At 39.5% G+C, this 24,136-nt stretch overlaps 1 protein-coding gene across 1 annotated transcript in view; it reads right to left on the reverse strand.

Moving 5' to 3' along the window:
* The window catches only part of Glut4EF (Glucose transporter 4 enhancer factor), a 44,768-nt gene that overhangs the window by 8,790 nt on the left and 11,842 nt on the right, over nucleotides 1-24,136 (reverse strand). Inside the window, exons 2-4 of the mRNA XM_076126005.1 lie at nucleotides 20,872-21,041; nucleotides 13,356-13,483; nucleotides 11,946-12,103 (exon numbers count right to left, since the gene is read on the reverse strand). Coding sequence (XP_075982120.1) covers nucleotides 11,946-12,103; nucleotides 13,356-13,483; nucleotides 20,872-21,041 — 456 coding nt within the window. The remainder of the gene's footprint in view (nucleotides 1-11,945; nucleotides 12,104-13,355; nucleotides 13,484-20,871; nucleotides 21,042-24,136) is intronic.

Here is a 24,136-nt window from a genome sequence, read left to right on the forward strand (position 1 = left end):
TATGATAGTTAAAGGCGTAGGAGGATCTTGGGAGGAGCCCTCGCAATGAATCCTCACGTGGCTAGGCTAGGTGGCCAAGTTTCAAAACATGCTTTGTCCACTACTTGTATGTTTACAAATAAAAACTCTTAAAAACGTGGATGTTTAAAAAGAGAGTTATAAAATGTGACCATTTCCGTAACGTAACTTCCGTAAATTGTGCGAATTCTTTATCTTATTTTTTCTATAAATCAGCAGAAGTCACGTTTCATTGCAAGCTCTACTTTTGCCAAATTGGAAATACTTTTTTGAATTTACTAATAAAAACCACTTTAAATGTAATTAGGATTTTAAGTGCTTACTAAAAGACGACCTTAACCATTGACGTAAAACTAGTTCATGAATACACACACAAAGTATTTAGAAAATTCTATTATTTTGTTGCGTTTCGAAGCTTACATAGGAAAGATGCGCATAAACTTTGGTCCTTCTCTTTGTTTGTGTTCACCATTGTTAACCGTTTCTTTGTTTTGTGTACTCTCATTTCGCTGGTAATAAAAAAACCCTTTTTCATTTAAACATCTAATAAAGATATGATGGCCATTATGAAGGCTGCCAAATAACAAAAATATTGTTGCCAATGTAAAACACTTACACATAAAGTTGTGTCGCACAAAGAAATAAGATGAGATGGCACGAGTAGAAGAACGAGTGAGAGAGAGGTACGCAGCGTGCACCCCATGAGGCCAAGGGACAACTGTGAAGCATGCCAGGTCACTGAACCCACGATAGTTTTACCCCTACGGTTCTATGGAACCGTAACAATGTGGTGATATTTGACCCCCCGATGTGCTTTAATTTGAAAGAAATAATAGATAGTTTAGTGAGTAGCTTCTGATGAGGTTTCCTTAATTCAATTCTAATTCATTAGACGACTCTACCGTCTAATAAAGTCATCATATTCTAAAATATGTAAAGTTAAAATTTGCAGGTAAATTCGTCCTTCAATATAAATGATTATGAATCGTTTGCTAGCCATTTAAAAACTGTAAAGTGGTATAGGCATGTTCTACAGGTGGCGTGTGGATGCGTTGAACTCAGGTCCAAAACATTCCCCTCGGCGGCGGCACCCCGCGAGCCGCGAGCGACGCGGGGCGGGTGCTACACCCTCATCACTTCATGTTTTTCACACAAGCTACCTATACCGACACACACGCAGCCCACACTGTGGACAAAACGTATGAAAAATGCCTGGTGGCAAGAAACTACTCGGCGTTCGTTCGCCTCATCTTTTTATTGTTACTTACATGTAACTTGCGTTCATTAATATTTGTTGCAATCCGTATTTATTTGCAGGTACTGCAACTTTATTTAACTGATTTTTATTTCATAAAAAATACTTGACATTATACTGAATTGAAATAAGATTTCGCCATGAATCTATTGTTTTTTATTGGTTGAACTCAGCAACGTTACTAGGCGATAGATATAAAAGTATTGGGTCGATCAAAATCTGGAGTAACGTAAGGACAAAATACACGTGACTAGTTAAACGGTCAAAGGTGAAGAACGTCATTCGTCGTGTGTGCCGGCTGCGTGAAAATGTGCGTCATACACTTCTACGACGGGAAAATAGGACACAACAGTACCTATGTACTTGACAAAACAACGGTTTTTAAGGAATTCAAATTAACGAACTTTAGATTATGTTGAACAAGGGATATTGTAATTGAGTACTTTCCTCATGAGTCACTCACTTGGATGGCTGCAAGAAAAATGACTAATCAGACGAGTGAGCCAGTCTCCATTCGGTGTGGAGCCGTAGCTCGGGCTTGGTCACCGACCTCTACAGGTTCTAACGTGTTACCATTTCACTTTTTATTTCTCTATAACATGGCCTGCTCTGCACAACCAATGACGAATCCTAATAAAAGTTTCTATAAAAAGCAACATTGTGCTTTACAAAAGTTTTACGATACTTGAATAATAAATTAACTCTCCATAGATTATTCCTAAAAAAGGTTTGGTTATTCGTATAGACTGGAATTAAAATTGTACTGTTAAGTTATTTGCAAATAAGGCTATGTATTATAAGTAAGTGAATCTGTTCCGCTCTACAATAGTTTAAAGAAGTGAGGTCTCACTCCATTAGCACACATACAATATAGTTTTGACTGTTTCGCTTTCGTTCATTCATTTGAGTTCAAATTGTAAGAGATTCTAAGTAAGCCTTCTGTAATAAGCATTTTTGCTAAGACATTTGTTCATTACGATTTAACAAGCAGTTTACCTGAAAATAGATAGATAGAGAGAGCATGTATTGACATTACCAGAGATTTGGCAACGTCTCAATATTTGCAAACGACACAATTTTAAGTGTATTAAAAGATTGGAACGCTCGCGGAATCTGGCGTAGCAGTATCAGACATCGTAGTATATATTATTTTGTGAAATGGGGAGTTTGTTGAACCCGCGGGACTGCTCATTATCGCGTCTGATGAACTCGTCATGCCATTGTTCCAGCCGGTGATACTCTACACTGCATATAGGTATGTCATTTTGTCATTACGTCCTGGCCTCAGTTACATGAATTTTAAATATACTAGTCAAATGGTCTATGGAATCTGGCCCGAGTTGAAAAGTCCTAAAATAAGTTGTAGCCGGCAAATGTATTAATAAATAAACAGTTACCTGTAAATTTGAAATCAATCATACATAATATTTACTTATCAGTAAGTAGTTATGTATAGATAAGAGGATACTTGTAAAGTAACAATAGATACGATACAGAGTCAACTTTTTATTAACTGTAAATCTAAGTTTGTTGATCGCGTTCAAGGCTGTATACAATATCCCTGATACTGTACGACGGAAGTGAAAAGCGAGCGATCCTTCTAGATTTAAAGCTCAAGTGTAAACATTTGAACTGTCAAGAACGGGCAGTGAACCGGCCGCAGTGTCATTGCCCTGCCAATGCCGGTTAAAAAAAACGCATTGCCTCCATCTATCTATCCGCCGACGCGACGCTGCCGCGAGACGTGCGTTCGCATCAAGAAAAATCACTGCCAATATCAATTCACTTTTCCTAGATTAATTTGCACTACGAATTAATGAAAAGTTGTTGCTCAAGAAACATGCAAAAAATTACGGTATTTTTGGAAACTAGCTGAGATTTTGATTGAAAGTATTTTTGGCCGAGCTTTTTAGTACTTAACTTTAGACAATGATGTTATAATTAGTTAATAATATTAAATCAAGATTGGTAAGATCATAAACCCTTAAATTAATGAACTGCCACCCACTTAATGTCGTGTCACACGCAAAACGGTAACTGTAGCACTTCCTTTGTTCATATTAATTGTGCAAGGTGGTAGAAATAATTGCCCAATGTGGTTACACACCCATAATGACCGTAACCGCAGCTGGTGTTGGTGTACCCGTCCGATACTGGTCAATGTCTTGGCGGACGGTGTTTTTGACCGCACCAAGGTCGCCAGGATGGGGGTACGTGAACTTTATGGCGCCTATTCGCCGCTCTATGTATAATTTTGTCGTATAACAGCAAACTGATATTTATAATGAGGTCTTGTGACGAAATTTCGCGTAAACTGTAAAATAAGCCAGTGATATGCGCAGGGTTATTAGAACGAGGGAGTTGTGTGGTGTAGGGCGATGACCCGCAGAGCGAGACGGAACGACAACAACACTGAAGTTCGTGCGGTGGACGCCGGCACCCGCACCGGCATCGAGACACATTGTTTCATTTTGAATCATATATTTTGTCTTTTGGAATACCTAACCTAACTCTACATGTAAGTTGTTTGTTAATGAGGTAATTAAACATTGCTTAAATGCAGTTTATTTGCGATTTAGCTGTATTTTTATGATTGCACAACCTGATCTTACACGGAATGATGTCTGTGTGTGTAGTTGGACAAGCTCGCTATAATAGCAACTGTTCCACTTACTCATACGTTCAATTATTTATCGAACATGTTCCCTGAACTGCTATCTACTTCGAGAACTCGCTGCACCACAATATACATAGCAGTACAGTTATTATTGATGCATCAATTTGCCAATACATATTGTGATATTTGTAGTGAATTCATTTAAATCAAGTCATGTTGCTTTTGATAGAGCAATAATTTAAAGTATTACTTGGAGTGTGCGTGAGTCAGTGGTATCGAAGGGGTTTTCATTTTGGTTGGGTAAATTCCTGTTTGTGTCGGGTATTCTCAAGCATAACAATAATATGATAATTACTTTTTAAAGTCTATAGAGTCGATATATTTTATGCGTTCTTATTAAACTCGTTGTAAACTTATAAAATATTACTTAAAATTATAGTCAACATAAACTGTGAATAAATTTTGGGCACCGGTTCACCTCATATCTTTGACCTACATTGATAGTGACACTGTAATCGTGCTGTACGTGCTCCATATTTATGAGCATCTGGGTTATATTATATAGCTGACAAACATACTAACAATAAATATGATACTATTGTAACTGTGAACGGATCATAATATTCTCTTTGTTTTTAACTGGCTGTAGTCACGACAAGTCTGTACATCTCGGTTTTACTATTCTATCTACGTAGTTGATGTATTTGAATGTGACGTAATAACGAACATTGTTGGGCGCGCGGTGTGCGTTGATATAAAACCGTGATAGCGTTAGCATAGCTTGAAGCGTGAACGTTCTGTTATCGACTGTTATATCATAGCGCTGTTACCTAATATAATCTGAATTAACGCGTAATTGGTTGACAAAGGACGGTGCGTGAAGACCTACCGGCCATTGACAATACGGTGTAGTAACAGTTGAGACTTTAATTGGACCTGTGTTAGCTCTATTTTAAATCAAAGTACCTAACTGAAACTTAATTTTTGACTGTGGAAAACTGACATAGGTGGTTAAAGTTAACATATTTTTGTAATAATCAAGTTTTCTTGTCAACAACGACACATACCTAGTATAATGAATACTCGACGAAGGTCATGGCACGTGTTACCAGGCACACAGAGCATACGTCGGCGGTATTAGCCAGTAGAAGTAGCGCGACCAGTTCCGTACTCGGCATTTACACAATATCTAATGTAACTGTTTACCGAGTGGGGAGTGATCTGCGCTCCTAGCACCGCAACTCTTCCGTGTTTTAAATATAGAATGCGAAGGTCGTATTATTCGCGTTGAAACTACACAGCAGATTGTTATAATGCAATATAAACCTTGAAGCCACGCGCACGTTTGTATTATCTGTTTCTGGCTGCGATCTAACGGGGCACGACGTGAACTAGTGAACAAGTTTTTGCACATATGGAACGACTTAGCGGAGAAATAACACACTCAAGGTCTAACAAAGGCTAAACAAACAATTTATGATGGTGTTGGTGGGGGAGCGGTCACGTTGCGCACGCGCTCAGTTTTTCCGCTCACGTGAGTTTCGACAGCCCCGTGCCTGTGCCATCAGCTCCAGTCAACTATCTGACGTTTTATCAACTCCTTTATCGCGTGTTGATACATATTTTCACGCGTAGATAGCGCACGCATCTAGCCTGTTGCTAGAACCACCGGTACCTACGCTCTATCTATGAAAATATTTTACCGTTGGATTATTTACCTCAATGTTTTGGGGTTTCATTATGTAAAGAACAAAATAAGTGCATTACGAATGTTAAGTAATTAATGACTGTGTTATATTGACTTAGTTAAGATAAATAAAGAAAAACAACTGATTGTAGCTAATGATTACGTCATCAAAATGAGTAATACATTCCTTCCGTGTCATTTTCTCTCATAAGGGACAAAGAAAATGATTCTGTTGTTGAAGCAGCGAGTGACGATTCTAATAAGTAGCTACAGTGACCGTGAGCGACACGCGGAAGTCACCTCAACGCCTTTGCAGATAACGATTGGCGTATTTTATCAGCGGTACGCGATAAAGTGGCCTTCACTTAAACACGTCGTATCTGCCTCACGAATATCATTGTTTGACGATCTACTTAACGTCCTCTAAATATAAATAGCATCTGCTAAAAACATTTGTAAAAATATACTCGAAAAAATAATATCACTGCAACACTTTCCTTTCAAAACAGTTTCTTTAACCGTAGCAAATACAATTTCAAATGTTACGCCTGTGTTCTATAGAACGCGTATAATAAGATTTACTATTAGATTCGAATTAAATCCAAAATGAAAGAAAAATAATTTCAATTCGTAACGAAAGCGTTTAAAGAGTGCAGATACAAATAAAATATGTTATTGTGATAAACTGTGAGTATCAATACCGAGTAGCGGACGGTTCCACGCTGTTTGCTCAAACAATCTCCTTGTTTATAACTTATATCGATAATACTATTGTTCAAAAGATGAATTAATTATAACTATTTGACTCGCCTGTGAAAATATCTATTCGATAACACATTTTGAGTATAAATTCTCAATTTTCCCGGCGCTACGCGTTATCTTCGTTGACGTATGCGATATTATGCGGTTAATAGAGATATACTAATACGTAGGTATGTTATTATCAACAAAATGTTAAACACGTGCCTTAAGTATTTAGATATAGGTACATACAGTGAAGTAGGAGCACACTTCCAATATGTGAAAAGTTTGCACCGCTCTGTAGCGATTTATTGCGCGTCCGAGGTCACACGTGCGCCGGACAATAATGAAACTCGTGCAAATTTAAGTGTTGCATACACTGCGATATCTCGATTTCCCTTATCAATAATGCGAGGCGATATGTGTATATTATATTTTTACACGCCGACTCTACTTCGCGGGAGTGCTTACTGCATAATGGCGTTTACATTGTTGCAACTATATGAAAAATCGAGCCTTTTTAAAGATAAATGTATTTGTTTTGCTTTAATCAAAATCGTAGAGGTACTATTTAAATTCGTTTTGTGTCAAATGAAAGCTTAAAGCTTCTAGGTACTAGGTAATTTGGCAATTTAGTAGTGTTAGTATAAATTGGTTACAATGTAAGACTAGTAACTAAGCGAGTTATGTCGATAATGCAATAGATCTAGTCGAAGTGCGCGTGCGCTATGATGCAACGCGCTCATTGTTACGCTGGAACACGGAGCCAGTAGCTATGTGATATGGCTACGTCAACGCGCGCCCGCGCCGGTATGCGCCTGCCTGAACTACGCAGATATAAGGACACGCTGCCTCTACGCACTAACACCACATCATATCTATGTATATGACGAATGTCCACAACAATGTTATCTCTCTATACTTACTTGTTTTATGCCTATTAGATAAATTGATACAATATCCTGGATACCGTCAACTAGCCATTCAAAACGTTAAATATACAGCATACCAGATATAATTACTAAATCACGTAAACTTTTGAACGGCATAATTCTAAAGAACTGTAATATCGTAATACTATAATTTAGCTAGCCGTTCTCAGTAATGTGTAAGGAAACAAAGTCCAAATGTACACGGGTGTCGACAAATAGATAGTTTGTTGTTGTTGTACATTTTTAGTTAACAAAGTGCATCCTGAGAACTGTTGCCGAGGCGAGCGGCTCTATGAATAGTCTATTGTCATTATTAATTACTCATACACAGTCATGGACAATGTCTTTTGTAGGAAAATTTATTTTTGTGTTGATCTCCTGATTGACAATCATAAATTTTATTTATAAATTCAATTCAGAAGAATCGTGAGATAAGTAACATCTTATAGTAACAGAACACACAACAAATATTTGCATCGCATGCAGAATGCTGGCAAGGCCTTGCTTCGCTCTAATAGCTGTGTCCTCCGCCAAGGTCTACGAGCTGACGTCACTCTCCTACGCTCGGTAACAAGAGATTTTGCATCCACTTATATCCTATGCACGTCAATTTTATTAACACGAACTGCCATAAAAGACAATGAATTTGTTCGTCAATTAGCTTTGCTTTAAATATGATTGACAGTATTCTGTACGTGGTCATCTAATCGAGTCTATAGCACGCAATTCGTACGTGCTTACTGTACATTAACGAAAATCGCGACTGGTCAGTGACGCCTCGGTAAAAGATCTTTTTTTCCAGGTAGAGGCGATGGTGCATGGTGGGTAGTGGCCCCGTTGGCGTAAGTGGTGCGCAGGAACAGGTTCCGCACGGATCACATGTGGGCAGGTCGCCGACCCCGGGGACGATAATCCGAAGAGTACCGACACCCGTCGCTCGGCCGCTCGCCACCCGCTCCGCTTTGCTCATATTTAGGTCGTAAGATAAAACCTATACGAAATAAATTATGTATGCGCTATCTTGCGTAGTATGGTAGTTTACAACTTCACTTATCTAGTTTGTAGAGTCTGGAATGCAGAGTCAAAAGGTATACCTTTAGTTCTTCTTTTTAAATTTTACGATGACCATATGCTTTGCCAGACCAGTTAGCTCAACGTATTCACAGTTACTAGTTTTTGTTATTTGTCCGGTAAGAGAGGAAAATTTATATATATTTAGAACAAGACGTTGCGAATAGGTAATAAGTAATAGAACAGTTGGCAACGGAGGCGATGTGATAATTCAGTTCGGCGACACAACGTCTGGGGCATGCCATTGTTCTGCTGCACCAATAATAGCCCGTTAGCAACGGCCAGCGTTTGCGTAGGCGCCTGCATGTGTCGATAATATTCCTCTAATAATTTAGCAATGTTCTTCCCTGTTGCCCGCCGTAACTGGCAACGATACAAACGCTAAATATTACAGAAGTACCACTATACGTGAATGCACACATATACATGGTTGCATGATTATGGTACTACTCTAGGGGTTCATATATTATATTTTCACAAGCACATTCAATACGTCTTTGTTCTGTTTTACACGACACGTGCCGCTCGACACGTTAATGTAAGTAATCCTTCAGTTGAGCATGTTAAACATAATGACATTAACTGACAAAGAAAACCGTTCTCGACCTTAGGTAGAGTCACGAAATAAGACTCACAGGTCAGTGCCAAGATCTCTAAACTTTCCTGTTTTTTTTTAACATAATATATGCAAGTACCCGTAACTGAACCTAGCAAATAGACTAAGCAAGTAGATCGAATTAAAATTAATACGACAGAACGAAAAGGTAATAATTTTTCCATAGCGGCCCACTCTTGTCGTCGCGAAGAGTTAGGGCTCGGGTTGTCTAATTAGTTCTTCTGCCATGTAGTCACAGCGTGTAAATAGCCGTTGCGTAATAGAATTGAAAATATGTAATAGTAGAACGAGCGCGACGAGTCGCCGGTCCGCCCACCACAAGCATTTGGCCGCCAACAATATGTACACAAGGTTATAAACAGAGCGTGGGCAACGCAAGAGAATACAATACACGACACCTATTCCGTATTGTACATTCTATGCTCCTTTACATTTTCAAGTTAAATTAATAACATCTTCTGATTTTCCCGTACGAATATTGTCAGATGCATTGGTAACTTCAGCTCTCCTTTGACGAGAGTTGGTATTTATTGTGACAACTCGTATTAGTTATTGGGTCGATGGTTTAAACATCACCCACAAAGTACAGTTTTAAAATAATATATTATTCATGTACTTGACGTGATACGTAGAAGCAGTATAAATACAACATGATGTAATTAATTGTTACGGCGCAAACTCAGTCATTGAATGACAGAGATCAGAGAATAACATTAAAAACAAGGATTCAATTGTTTGCCGCACACGCTGATTACGGCGGAGGCGTGGAAACAAAACAAACAGCTATTCTACGTCGTAACACGAGCCGCTATGTGCTTAAAATATCTCACCTACGACAGAATCTACGAAATTTACGATACAACGTAAATGAAGAGACGACGCCGGCGACGCGACACCGGTTTATGTGTGTCAAACTGTCAACCGCTGAGTTTGCAAACCTAACGTGTACGTTAAAGCTCTCTGAAACGTTTTGTCTCTCGTCACTAGCTAATAAGCGATAATGCGTAACTAGCCGTAATAAAGTATCAGCTGCGGTCGTAGTCACTCACGCAGTCATAAACATTTATGTCAATTTTACAATGGTGTTGCATAACTGCAGCCGCAGAGCGCTGCGCCGCGCCTTGACATTGTACGACACAGTGAACCGCGCACGTGGATCGTAAATTATATTATATTATGTGCACATACGCCACATACATACGATCGACGCAGTCTCTACAATCTATCCTGCCTGTATTTGACAATGCACCATTGTGCCGGCCGTATGGGACTTTACATGGGTGCATATAATCGATATGTTTTTCCAATTATGAAGTGTACAAGGAAAACTTTAAATTGTAAGCGAATCTTACTGCAAGGAACTTGTTTTTATTATCGCAAAATACCCACGTAATTTCATGGCGAAGAAGATGTATGTGTCGTCACAAAAAGGAAAATTAATGGTGTTTAATCCCCATATATTTTCCTGTTTGGTTTTACATTGTAATTGGCGTCAATGTGTTTCCTCCAAGCTTAGTCATAAATATGAATCACCATAATGTGCTTTATTGCAACAAAAACGAAATATTGTGCAGTTGTTTGTAAAGTAATAGATAGTTTTGATGATGTATCATGTTTCTGTGAATTCTGCACTCAAAGTGAATTAAGTAGGTATAATATATATCAGCGTGCCACGTGTCGTGAATATACCTAGTATTGAACAGATAGACCAAGTGCATAATATGTCACTGACTTCTTATCTAATGCGTGACTTTGGAATATTAATAGGTGATTGTTATTTTATTGCCACGTTACAATGTTGTTATTTGAATCACTGATAAAGACTAGAACGTTTTTCTGTTTTTCCTTTCTACCGGTTAGATAAAGGTTGTCTTGTAGGGTTCTAGACGGGCGAGTAAGTGCAGCGTACTTGTGGTTCGACGACCTTTCCACCCGTGTGTCAGTGAGCCTAGGTACATGAACTTTACGAAGAGAAAAAGCTTTTCAAACCACAAGTTTGCGCTTGCACGCACGTTTATACTATAAATATGCCCGATGCCATATATAATTATAATCTTAAAGTTAGTTACATAAAGCATAGTACATAGATACGCAGCACACTGTAGGATATTGCGTCCTATTATGCATGTTGTGCATAACCAGATATTCTTTACTTGAGACGTAGTTGTGTGAGCACAAATACCTGTTGGGAGAAAGTACCCACTACGTAGAGTTCTCGTGGACGTTCGAAGTTCTGCAAAGTTTCCTTATAGGCAGTCTAACAAAGGAAACTCATTATTATAAAGAATAACTCCAACAATTTAATATTTAAATGTCACCCAGACAAGGCGTAAAGTGCATCTGTTCAGATTGACTCACGCTCGGGATATGCGTCACAAAGGATTTCATATTAATGACAGAACCGAAGCGTGCCATAAACAACTAACCATATTGATTTTATGGTGAAACTGTTTTGGATCGTGAAGTAGTAAATTTTCTTCAGAAATTATTACAAAGGCGCTCAAAATAAAGCAAGACTGTTGTAAAACAGACTATTTTTTGGCCATTTTCATTTAATAACGTATTTCTGGAAAATAAAACGTTATAACGCGTAGAAGAGTGTACGATATACATCAATGTAGACATATCTGTAGTCTTTGTAATACGAAAGCGACCACGAAGTGTGTCACGGTCTAATTGAAGTCGTACTGGTGACTGGGCACGTTCCACACGACATATCTATGTAATTTTGGCTTTGCACCGTTAGACTTGCTCAGTTTCAATTCGAGCTTTAGATTATGTCAATTGGAAATAGTTTTCTTCACAAAAATACATATCTGCTATTTCACAATACGAACACGAACCCTTCTAGAAACAATATCACATTTTGTATGTACAATGCACGTAATGCTAATACTCGTATATCACGATTCTTTTGAGATCGCATCAATACTATTCAAAGCTTTCCTCACTGTATACGCATTGGAGATATGCAAATTACGATTAAAAGTAATAGAAAAGGTACTTACTCTTTTCTTGCGCGGGTGAATTTCTTCATAGTCCATGGCGATGCCCTCGTCGCTGAATGAAGACGAGGCCGGCGGCGGTGAAGGCGTGCCGGAGCGCCATGACGAGCCCGAGCTGCTGCTGGCGCCCGGGGACACTGACGAACGTCCACCCCATGCACCTGATCAACAAACACCACGTTAGCTTCATATTCAATAACCTTACAGTTGTTTGAGAATGTCGGCAATCGTATTTGTGTGTATATGCAATCGGTGTCTTTAGCGTTGTGAAATCGTAGTAGGTACAGTTCTTAGGTAATCGGTTTATCCTCTAGCCGGTGACCAAGTACGACCAATCAATAACTAAAACTAAGTTATGTTACTCATTTTAGTGTTCTATCATTCTATCGTTAGTTGTAGTGCATGGTTTCTAATTTAAAATACAAATTACAATGCGTAGAGCAGGTTGAATAAATTAAATGTAATAATTTGCGAAACGGAACTTAGAATAGCCACTTTCACTCACAAGAACGGCTATTTTCTCGCGGCACACATGCGCCGGCGCATTAGAACAGTCATTTGGGCTGTTCTCTAGAGTAATCGTTAAGTTTTATGGACGGCGTGAAACGTCTTACTTCTTCGCATCGATGTTGCGTAAGCTGTCTCGAGAGGCCTCTCGGTGTAGTGTTAGTGAGCAGATATTCATCTAAATAGAAGCTATAAAAGTAATTAAACGATGTTGAATTACTTCATTACAATGTACATGTATTGCATATTGCGTTTCGTAAGAAATATACTTCGAGAATGCACGAGTTTATATTTTTAATCAAGGCTTTCGCGATAATACCGAGCTTTCAGTGGAATAATAAAAAATGCAATTGTTTAAGTTAGACGTCTGGAACATGTTAGTTGAACAAGAGCACATTTGGTGGAAGCTCATCATGAGAACACTGTTACACCAAATACCTGTCTAGACAGTGTCTAGACTTAGTCTAGACGCCATCTACGTTTTGCACATTTTATACGGAATACAACCGCTCCCTTAACCGTCACACTATTATTAAAATGAATAATACTTTACATTAAACAACACACAGTGCTTTTAATTAAAAACAATGAATTCTGTTCTGTCTGGGAATAGAATTTCATATGTAGTACTAATGTAGCTATGTGATATTAAACACAGGATAGAGCTTTTTATCATTTTAAATGAAATGAGTGAGTCTAAGCTTTGTTATGTAAAGATATGGTCAACGGTAGTAATGGAGCCTGCAGCTGTAGCATAACGTCGATGAGGTAACAGCGGAATGACGTAATAATAAATGTGAGAACTGACGGACTACCGATGCTGGATCAGCGCGGACGATTCTCAGCGTAGATAGGGTCCGTGTGGGTTGAAGGCGTTGTGTGGTGTAGTCGTGACGAGCGACTTACTGGGACGCGGCGAGTTGGGCGAGCAGCTGAGCGACATGAGCACCAGCGCGGCGTTGCACTCGTTCATCTGGTCGTCGCGCTCCCCGTAGCCCAGGTCGCAGGAACTGCTCGGGCCACGCTTGCGAGAACTGAAACAATACATGTGTACACTTAGTTGGGCCGTACATAAATATAGTCATTCGTTTTTTTTTTAAATATTACCAACGAAGAAGGAGACTTAATTATCTTTATAATTAACAGAAAAGACAAGTGCTTGAACACGTAATCATACACCTAACAGGACTGCTAAAATGCAGGTACTAAAACATTACGGAAAGTGTAAAGTCTTTACAACATGTTACATAATTCGTAAAGAATTTGCACTATAATACGAACACTGAGTATATGAATAGACAATCAGCCATTTCACCTAGGTGGGTCATTGTATTTCTAAAGGAAATCAATAAGGCTTTCTAAGTACAGCACGTTTTCTCAGAAAAATCGATGGCAAATTCCTATTCAACTATACATTAGGACAAACACGACGTACAGATTACATATTTTATTGCACGTGTTCTCGGAATCCTTTTCTAATTATCTATAAAGTCGTTATGCAACTTCAGAATGTAGAACCGTATAAGTATGATGGCTAGTAGTCACGAAAATCTTTATTTAATCTAACTGTAAGCAAATCTTAGAAGGCTTTGATTGACAGGTTCAAAGGCTACTCGAAGTTACCGAAAAGGTTCACGTCATTGAACAATCAACAAGTCTAGACTAGATTATTGAACTTTGCAGCGAGATGGCGGTGTGAGCCGGTGTGTCGGCGTGAAGAGCTCGAGGTCGCGGGGATGCGTGGGGTGGGCGCGTGTTGCGCAACCGGCGGCGACCCACAAACGCTAGACATTTGGACAAGTCACATAAGGACGAAGGCTTTTGCTCTGACCCTGCCACCTTCACAAGGAGGTTCGTTCAACTCGCAACCAGCTAATGAACTGAACGCCCGAGCCCGACAACCCCAACTGTCTACCACACTTCTTACGTATACGCTCACCAGCAACAAATTGTAATATTTTATGTGCATTCCTTACAAGTATTCGTTTTAACGTTTCCGAGCTTGTCCCCTTACGGCATCATGTCGCAAGTGAATTCGATGGCATATCTGAATATCTTTTGCTTTAGGTAGTTAAATATAATACGCATATCAATAAACCTTGGACATGGCGCCAATCATCTTTTATTATTACTGGCGACGCGTGGATCCAATTTCGTCGCAATTATATTGCACGAAAGCTCTTCAGGAATACAGAATGCGAGAATGCATCTGATATTTTTCCAAGAAAGAACAATGAGAATGGTTTTGATGAAAAACATCGTCAAATTATTCATGTCGTTTGTTCGTATTTGTTCGTTATTATCTCGAAATGACGTAGCTCTGACCTGTTTTATTGTGAAGCATTGTGTCGTCAATGAGCAACATACATAAATATTATGTACTTCTTTACATTACATTTGTAAAATACCGTTTCTTTTGAGGTAAACTTTATTATTATAAACTACAATTAGGTACTGGAAATACTAGCGTATTTTTGGAAATCTTACACGTCTGTCAGCAAACTGTCTAGACTTTCCCGTAAAATATTTGAAATGACATAATGAATGTATCGCAGGTTAGTGTGCATGTCGGCGACCGGCGACGGCGCGTACAATGAAACGCCAGGTTCTATGTTCTGAGAATTGATCTTAGGTTGAACTTGGGACGGGTTCATTTCGGGAGGCTGTCGCGACGTCCTTGAGCCGGCGGCGGCGCCCCCGACCGGCTGCGTTCACTCAAGATCAGCGACCGGCGCCACCCGGCCTCACCCGGCGTGCGGCGTGCCGAGTGCGTCTCGCTCACTCATCATAATTCTTTATTAAATAATGTTAAACCCGTGTTTCTATAACAGAATTACAATAAGATTCACTCAACCTGTACGTTCACTCAGAAACAAAGGTCGAATGTAAAGGTTTTTTCTTACAAAGTTGGCCAATTACCAAGATACTTGAGAATACGCGTTGTGATTGTTTTTTTTCTTGCCGTGATACGTAAACATGATCGTGACGGTGTAATCTTGTAAAGTGAAAATAAATACATGTCTCGGCCGACCTAGGAACGCACCCTAGAAACAAGGTGTACTCACCCCGCGTCACGGCGACCTTACACCAGGTTCGTTATCCGATTCAAAATAGATAATAAATTTTCGTACTGGGGTATGTTGTAGGTCAATATAACATTAAACAAAAAGTTTGTACTTGTACGAGTTCAATGTAACCATCGCTAATTTAGAGGATAAAAACAAATCTAATAATAAAACATGGTCATGAAGATCGTCCCATGAATAGTTTCAGTCTGCAAGGTGAAATCGATACAGCAGTGTAGTGTGGTGGTATGATCTATAGTGCGACTAGGTTAAGTGACGGGCGACGGGGTCGTTATCGGCTCGAGACGCGGACGACCGCTGATGCTTGCGGAGGTGACATTGTTTTTTGCTCGCGATAATGGGGATGTTCGCCGACCGACGCTTCGTCACATAAACTCCGCGTGACGCGATTTCCGCAAGTGACGTAACCGCATAACAATACTGGGACGATAATGCAACGCGATTACTTGCGACGAATTGATAATTTGAATATTGTCAGAGGTTTGTTGAAGCTTTCACAAACTCTTACGTCGTCAAAAAAGGTGTTAGTGCAGTATTGACGTCATAGCGTCGTGCGTAGGACGTCGGTCAAGTGTTAATGACGGTGACAATCAGAGAAATCGTTTGTTATATTTCGCCACGGTCGCTGGCCTGGCGGTGCGGGCTGCGGCAGCTGTGCACACACTCGCTACACGCTGCGGTGCCGTACTACACTACACACGTAACATTGAGAACGACCTTGTCGCCTGTTGCCGGCTACCGTGCTACTGGTTCAGCACTGATAGCGAAAATGTTGTTTATTACTCTCACCAGTGATTATAGTAACGACTCTGTGATAACGATCAGCATTGTAATTCACAAATAAGTCATCAACTCTGCAACGACTCTACCTAAAATATAAAGATGACAAGCTATTGGGATAATATAGAGCTGAAATACTGTTGCTGTGAAATTTCCAGTAGAACAGGCAAGCTAGAATCTAACAGCCGATTTCACTTTACAATGTTCAACATCGCGTTACTTTTTTTTAATAAGCTACGCACGTGAACAAACGATACGCATCATGTCTCCCACTGTCACCTACGCACTTCGTAGCTACAAGATATTTTTGAAACAAACATAAACATATAAAATACCGTATTACGAGACGGTCAATAGCGTTTTTATTGGACGGTCCTGTGTGGCCATTTACCATTCTTATGTAACGTTTAATAAATATTTTGTAGCAACAATTCGCTTCCTGCTTGTTGATTCAATGTCGTATGATAATGATTGGCCGATTTGAAAAATAAACTAAAGACCTTCAATTGGCGCATTGTGTAAATTTCGTCAGTGTTTCATTATAGCTGAGCTCGTAGCTAATGCGTTTTTTGCTATGTTGATGTAGGTCGGGCACTTTTTTCATTCTATAAAAAGTTAGATCTGTTGTGTGTGATGGAGCTGGGTCGTAACTGGCAACAGCATGCGTCACGTCACTCGGCCGGGACACGGGATCGCCGCTCTCTCCTTCGACCAACTTGTGTGTGAACTGAATCGCTTATATTAGTTTTACATAAAATACAACTATGATACAAGTTATAGCTACGTAACAGTAAATGTTACTGACACGCAACTTGTCTAAGTAAGAGGTGTGCGATGATGAGGCGCGCGAAAGGTTGTAAACATCACAATTTTCTTAAGCTTAAAGCTCTGTTCTGGAATTGTGTTTTATATTATACAGTAATTTAACTGTACATTATACTTGCATATGTGTTATGTAACTCACATACTTTTAAAGCACCTAATCTAAGCAGTATCGAGCACTCTGCAGTTTTATATTATGAAATATATTATATAGAGCAATACAAAATCCTTATAAATACTACATAGGAACAGAGCTACGTATTAGCTCTCAGCACGACTTTCATTATTCTGCAGATTTCGAAGAATAATGAAAAAGAAGTGTTTTTGTGAACGCCGAGAAGTGTAATAACCTGCAGGTAGGTCGTCGGAAAGTCAACACAGAGGTGAACATTCCGGATGAGTAATCATGTTCCTTGTATATGACGTATACGGGTTTTGTACCACTAAATCCTTTGTTCGATTTCGTCGTCCGCCCAAATTCCGGTTCGTATTTATATTCGTTTCTTAATTGTTTTATTTATTTGAACAATGTAGAAAAGATTAAAGTTATCAGTGAAGTAGGTTGCATAATACTGAATAATTTTTTGTAACACTTTCTCAAGGTAGTGCGGCATAACTGCACCTGCCGAATGAGATAACGGGCCTTCACAACACCAACGAAAGCAAACGTGTACCTACCCAACGAGAAAGTGCCGCCACCGCGCCACCGCGCCGCCCCTCCACCGTGCGCGCGCGCCTTCTCTTTACATGTTGCGCAAACGCATGCGGAATGTAACTTAATGTCTTCTAACTTTGTTTTGAACTGATCAAATATACACGCTCTATACTTTGATCCGGTGAAATCGGTTCAGTCTCACCAAATGTACCACTCTTTAATATTTTGTCTTATAGAATCCTGGAGAGGCCTCCTCGTGAATACTCAAATGTCTCAAGCATTAGCATACAACAGTTCGTGGCCAACAATGGACCTTCCATTTTAGACATTGAAAGTGTGTTGAAATATTCGACGTCTATTGACCACGTCACAGAATTGATATTAACTGCTCTATGTTTGGTCACTGCGGCCTATTTTCGTATCAATGCGATATTGGGTCCATGGTAGAGTCCAAGCTATACCAGTTATTTAAATATTTGAGGTATGCGACTTCTCAATGTGGTTGAAATATTATTCAGTTCTTCAGGTGATCATTTACAGTCAGGGTAGGGTTGAGTTACTTGAGTATTTATGACTCCGATAATATGAACTATTCTCTGAACCATTCATACGTTAAAAACTGCTGCATATTTTTGTTACGTGTTGTTATAAGACAGCTGTTCAAAATGTGGCAGCTCTAATGTAATATACATAGTATGGAAGTATTGTGACATTACGAAATTAAAACCTTATGTAATAAGGTATGACATTGGGCTGGCAATTGGCATTGATGAACATGGAGCATGGCGGAGCTACGAAGCGAATAGAAGTGCGTTGCGACATTAAAATGCCAATCGTATGGCCGCCCCACTGCCCGAGTGAGGATGCTGCCTCGGAGGTCGTAGATTAAACCTCAAACCTTACATGTACAGATGCACATTGATTTATTTATATTAGATGTATCTGGGATATGATCATACTTGTTCCAACTCTTAAACGTTATGTATTTCTTTGTTTAATGTCGCATTTATTATATTAGGCCAATTGATTAGGTACTCCAATTAGGTGTTGCGCCAGTGTAGCATTCGCGGATATCGCTGTATACAGTATTATTCTAGTGTGTGTAGCGTTCCATTTCGAAACTGGGTCACCGTGTCACATGGCGGCCGCGCCAAGTACCAGCCGAATGCGACGCCATCTTTGAATTTAGTTGATTCATGTACCAAGCGAAATCGTTACAGTTCATTGTCTACGACTAGAATATATTCGTACGTATGTAAAACTGCTATGTGCTTCGTCCAAAAGGCGTGAGTTAATACAAGGCAATGCTACTTGTCGGTCGCCAACTAAAAGAAAACGAATGTTGGCAAACTTTCACTTCGCCGTGGCCCGCTCCGTAATTGCGAAATTTTGTTCTCGAATTGAATTTCTATCTTATCTATCATTACAATAAGAGAGAGAGCACTCAATAACCGTGATCATTTCACACACGGCCTGTAATTACTATATTGTACGTATCAGTTTGTTTAATCAAATCGTTATCCGGTTTCATAGTTGCAATCCTTTACAAGCTATCTTATAACTTCTCAAAGACTTGTTCAAACAGGTTTTATGAAATCACTACCTCTGTCTTAAATATCAACTGCTGGCTTTTAACTCTACCGTAATATTGAGTGGACTTTTTTTTGTACGGCCTTCTATTCAGCATGTCCCTTATTGTATCCTTTCATGACGTCTATCTACTTGCACATCTAATAACAATTTGTAGACAAGTTCTATTGCTTCACAATTAAAACTATTACAATCGGTCGAGATCACTGTTACTTTGTGCGTGACCTACTTGTAACTCTACATTTCATATTTAATCCTGATTGTAGGGAGCAAATATCGAATACTCAGCCTGTATTTTAGACTCGAAAGCAGAAAACTGCTTTAAGCGTCTGTTTAGTTGGATATTGTGAAATTTGGACCGCGATGGAGGCCTCGCCTCTCACCACGATCACGATGAAAAGTGAAACTGCGGTGTCGACGAGCGTCACGTCGCGCCAGCCATTTGATGCTGTTTTTTTTCCGGTTCTACTGCAGCACAATATAATGTGTTGTTGCCGGCAACTACTGACGAATTTAAGAAAGTACTGTTTTGATTCGTGAAAGATATTGAAGTCTAAATGACTGCGCCGTACTTTCTGAAGTCTCGACATAACGGTGACCTACTCTCGATTCATAATGTAGGCATCTATTATGTTTTTGAATAGCAGTTGAAAGTAAGAGCAATTTGACAAATAGGTACTTCTTAGCGCTACATAAAACGCTGTAGATTAAGACGGTACCTTTCGCTTGAACCGCAATCAGTATTGGTAATTATGTAATCCATCAGAATTTTTTAATAATTCTCACAACGTTGCATTGTCTGTCCCTGTTAGAGGCGCGGCGAGGGGCTCGAGGCGCGGGCGGCGCGCTCCGGCCGCAGAATGTAGGCAAGTGTGACAAGGACACGCCCGTACTCCGCGCTAACACTTCCATCCAGTTTCTAACGTGCTTGGTGCGCGTTTCGCAACGCTCGCCCGCGCCCGGCCCCACTTCGCCGATGCACAGTGCACACTCGTGAGCGATTACACCTACCTACAAGGTAACGCACAATGCATGCTGGTACCTAATCACTAGGTCCCGTTGTTCGCTACCTGTGCGCATTTCTTGCCACAGCGGATTTAGTATAAGAAACAAGGGTTTTTAAGCAATATTATGTCGTTATAGAGCCTGCTGATGAGAACTTTAGAATAATTATTTATTACGAGTCTTCTGGTGACCTACTTCCTGTTGTTATGGAAAACCAGTTCGCGAAATCCAGATAAAGAGATTTTGCAAGGCGGCGAGCGGACATTAGAAATGCAGTGGCCTTCCTCTGAGCTCGTGGCGAGGTAAGCCGCTAACTCAAGGCAAAATAACATTGATATTTGATAATTAAACTCCCTGGACTCCAGATCTACGACATTGATCGATTGATTCATGATCTTATCGCTCATCATTTAACATTTACGTCTTTCACATTCATTCATTCTAGTACCAGAGTATCATAGATTTTTTAAAGTAAGACGCTTACCCTTGCATGTGATGTGAGGGTACTTCGATGGTGGCGGAGGCTCGGCGGCGGTCGCCGGCCATGTCCGCCAGTCTGGCAAAATCGGTGTCCACATCGGCTAACCTTGCTGACTTGCGAGACTCCAAGAGCCTTATTTCGTCTAGTCTTTTCCTTAATTCAACTGGTGCAGCCTGTAACAAAATGGAAACATGTATAACAATGTAATAACGTCTACGAACCTATCTTACACAAATTTGCATTATCATCTTTGCCCACATTTGTAAAGGAAACTAAAAGTACAGCAAAAACATTAATAACCGCGCCGCGCATAATTTTTTCATAAAACCTTGGTCTGATCTCACCTCATATTCGCTCGCGATACATAAGTGCATTTAGTGTATAAACAAGGCAGTGCACCTTTATGGCAACAAAATATATGTTATAAGTAGTAACTTAAAGTGTTTACGAACACGAGATCAATATGGCCGACCTTCGCACGGAGTGTGATCGGGGGGACGTGACGTCATGACCGGGTGGAAATGGAGCGAGATGCATGCCGTGTCACGGACTCGCCGGCTCTATACGCTCTTTATTATAGGTAATCAATATTCACTAATCTTGTTCATTTATTGTGCCTAAATCATAATTGCTCTTCATTGTACTATTTTCCGCATAAAGTTTAATTCAAAAGCACCGTATTACATGGAAATTCCTAATGTATAGTAATCACGTCTCAGAACAGGAAACACACTTCTCAAATAGTTGCTCGGTAGAGGTAAACAGGTTCTGATACTGAATGTGGTAATCTGCGGCGTTGGAGAGCGCATTTATAAGTATTATACGCATAATCTACTAGCGAGAACGCTAATCTTTTTTTACAATCGAATTCTGAGCGGAGCTTGTTTAGTTTAATTTGTGTGAGACCTAATCAGTTATGTAAAAAATTCAAATGAAGGTACCGTTATGAAGTCGCGTAACATATTTACCTTCATTTGGATATAGAGTTGCGTCTACTGTATTATTTTTTAAAAATGATTGTTTAATACGGTATTTCCACAGTATGAAAAGTTGCAACAATAATAACAACAGCGGGGAAGTCCACATGAGTGGGATTCCCATGTTTCCTCTTACAATTTTTAATGAACAATTCAAAGAAATTATTATATCATAAGTAAGACGTAGTATATTATTATAGTGTGTGAGCTGAACTTGTAACACAAGTATTAGGAAGTGGGAGTGTATGACGCATGTATGTACACTTATCACGCACTGGTAAAGTTGCTCGTATCGCGGTCGCACTCTCGGTCAATTATGTGCCACGACCGAGCTGTCGACTGGTTGACATTGGTTACGTTTTCGTCGCTGGCTTCCTTCTACGCGGACACCTTCGTGATTGACACGTTATGTATCTGCATAATGAGTGTGAAGCATTACGTTCCTTGTACACGTCAGAAAATGCGATCTGTGGGTAACCTTGCAACTACTTAGTTAGCGTTCATTTAACACGACTATTGTTTGTATCTATCATCAGTACAACACTTTTTTGCCGTATTCGTTCGTATGTTTGATTGCGGTGCACGACCGGATAATTTGCAACCACCGGTGACGTGGACAGTTTGGGGTTACCTCTAAATGCCACCTATCTATAAAATTGTACGTAGATTTGTAAATGTTATGAATACTAATGGCTAGTATTTAGCCTCGTTTGCTAATGTACGTAATGACCTATTCTCCTAGATGATTAGGTGGAATGCTTAACCGTCATACTATAATAAATGAAATGTAAATAATATAAAGACGTCGGTTCGCCAACATTCCCTATATGATCAGTACAGTTAGCGGTAAGCGGCGAGCCGTTGATCACATCATACTTTCACTTTTACGTGATTTCGTGCGAGTGTGGACGTGCCATGAGCCATGAGACGTAGATTGACGTGCCCCTCACTCGCACCGGAACAATGAAAGTTGCATTAATGACTATGTACATATCTTGGAATCATTGCCTGACACACTTTTAGCTTCCGCACATACATATACAGACATTTTATATCTAAAAAGCGAAGTTTTATGTCATCGTTTTCGTTATTTTCAATTGAAGACGTTCTTGCTCAACAATATTTTTGAATGAGTTTGCAGTTATTTACTGCCATTATACCTTACACAGTAATGAAATCAAATAGGTGAGTTGTGCCAGGTGTATTATAATATTGACAGCTCGACGGTTGGGAGTTCCGTTAGATGTCTATTGGCGAGGCACTTGCCAGCGTCGTTATGTAAAAAGTGACAACTATTGCACAATTGCTTTATTCGATGGCGAAACGGTCGGCTTTGAAATGCCAGTGAAAGTCGCTCGGCGACTCCGCTATATCATGATAACGCTCGAGTATTATATTTCGCCTTATAAAATATTTCATGCTTAGTCGATTCCGAAATGGTAGAATATAAACTCAGTCACATCACTCCTTGTCATCAGTGGCCAGTGTGACTAGTTGTGAGAGTAAGGGGATCGTCCACAGCAGACACATAGTCCTTGGCAACCTTTCACTTAGCTAGCAGTGCTATTTCGACGCTGCACGATTGCCACATTAGTGGTGGGTGGTGGCAGAAGTTGGCAATAAGTATATCTGCAAGGTCGGCCTACTCCCTGCAGGAGCCGAATACAGTAGTAACCTTCACATTGACACAATTAAATCTTCATATAATAATTACTCGTTCGAGCAACACATTTTTAAAGAACTCGAGCTAGTTATTTAATGTATTGTTTATAATTTGTTCAAATTATAGAATATTATGTTAGATAATACGAAAATGAGGTTCACGGTCATTAGGAACGGTCATGACTATTGTATTGTTGTCGGTCGTTTGTGAAGTCATTACGGAACACAAAGAATGTCATATCGCAGCTAACGTGAGCATTTTTCTAACAATTACAAATTTCATATTTTGGTAATAATATTGTAATGTTATTATGTATTTCATATTATGTACTGATATGAAATTGCTAATTTCAGAACTTTACATCCGATTGAATAAAATCACGTTCAGACGATTGGTAACAGTATTGATAAGTAGAGGTTATCAAATAGAAGGCTATTTTCAAAAATATATTATAATGTATATTTGGCTAATTTTCGTATACAATTATAACAAGGCCATCTTGTAAGTAATTCTGATAACACGCATGGACTTCAATATAACACGCAATAAATGTTTGTTATTGTCAAAGTCATGTTTATGTCAAACGTTGAATCGCAATAGTTGATACTTTCTAGGTTTATACTCTTTA

Source organism: Anticarsia gemmatalis, chromosome 2 (assembly GCF_050436995.1).
Source record: "Anticarsia gemmatalis isolate Benzon Research Colony breed Stoneville strain chromosome 2, ilAntGemm2 primary, whole genome shotgun sequence".
Lineage (NCBI taxonomy): Eukaryota > Metazoa > Arthropoda > Insecta > Lepidoptera > Erebidae > Anticarsia > Anticarsia gemmatalis.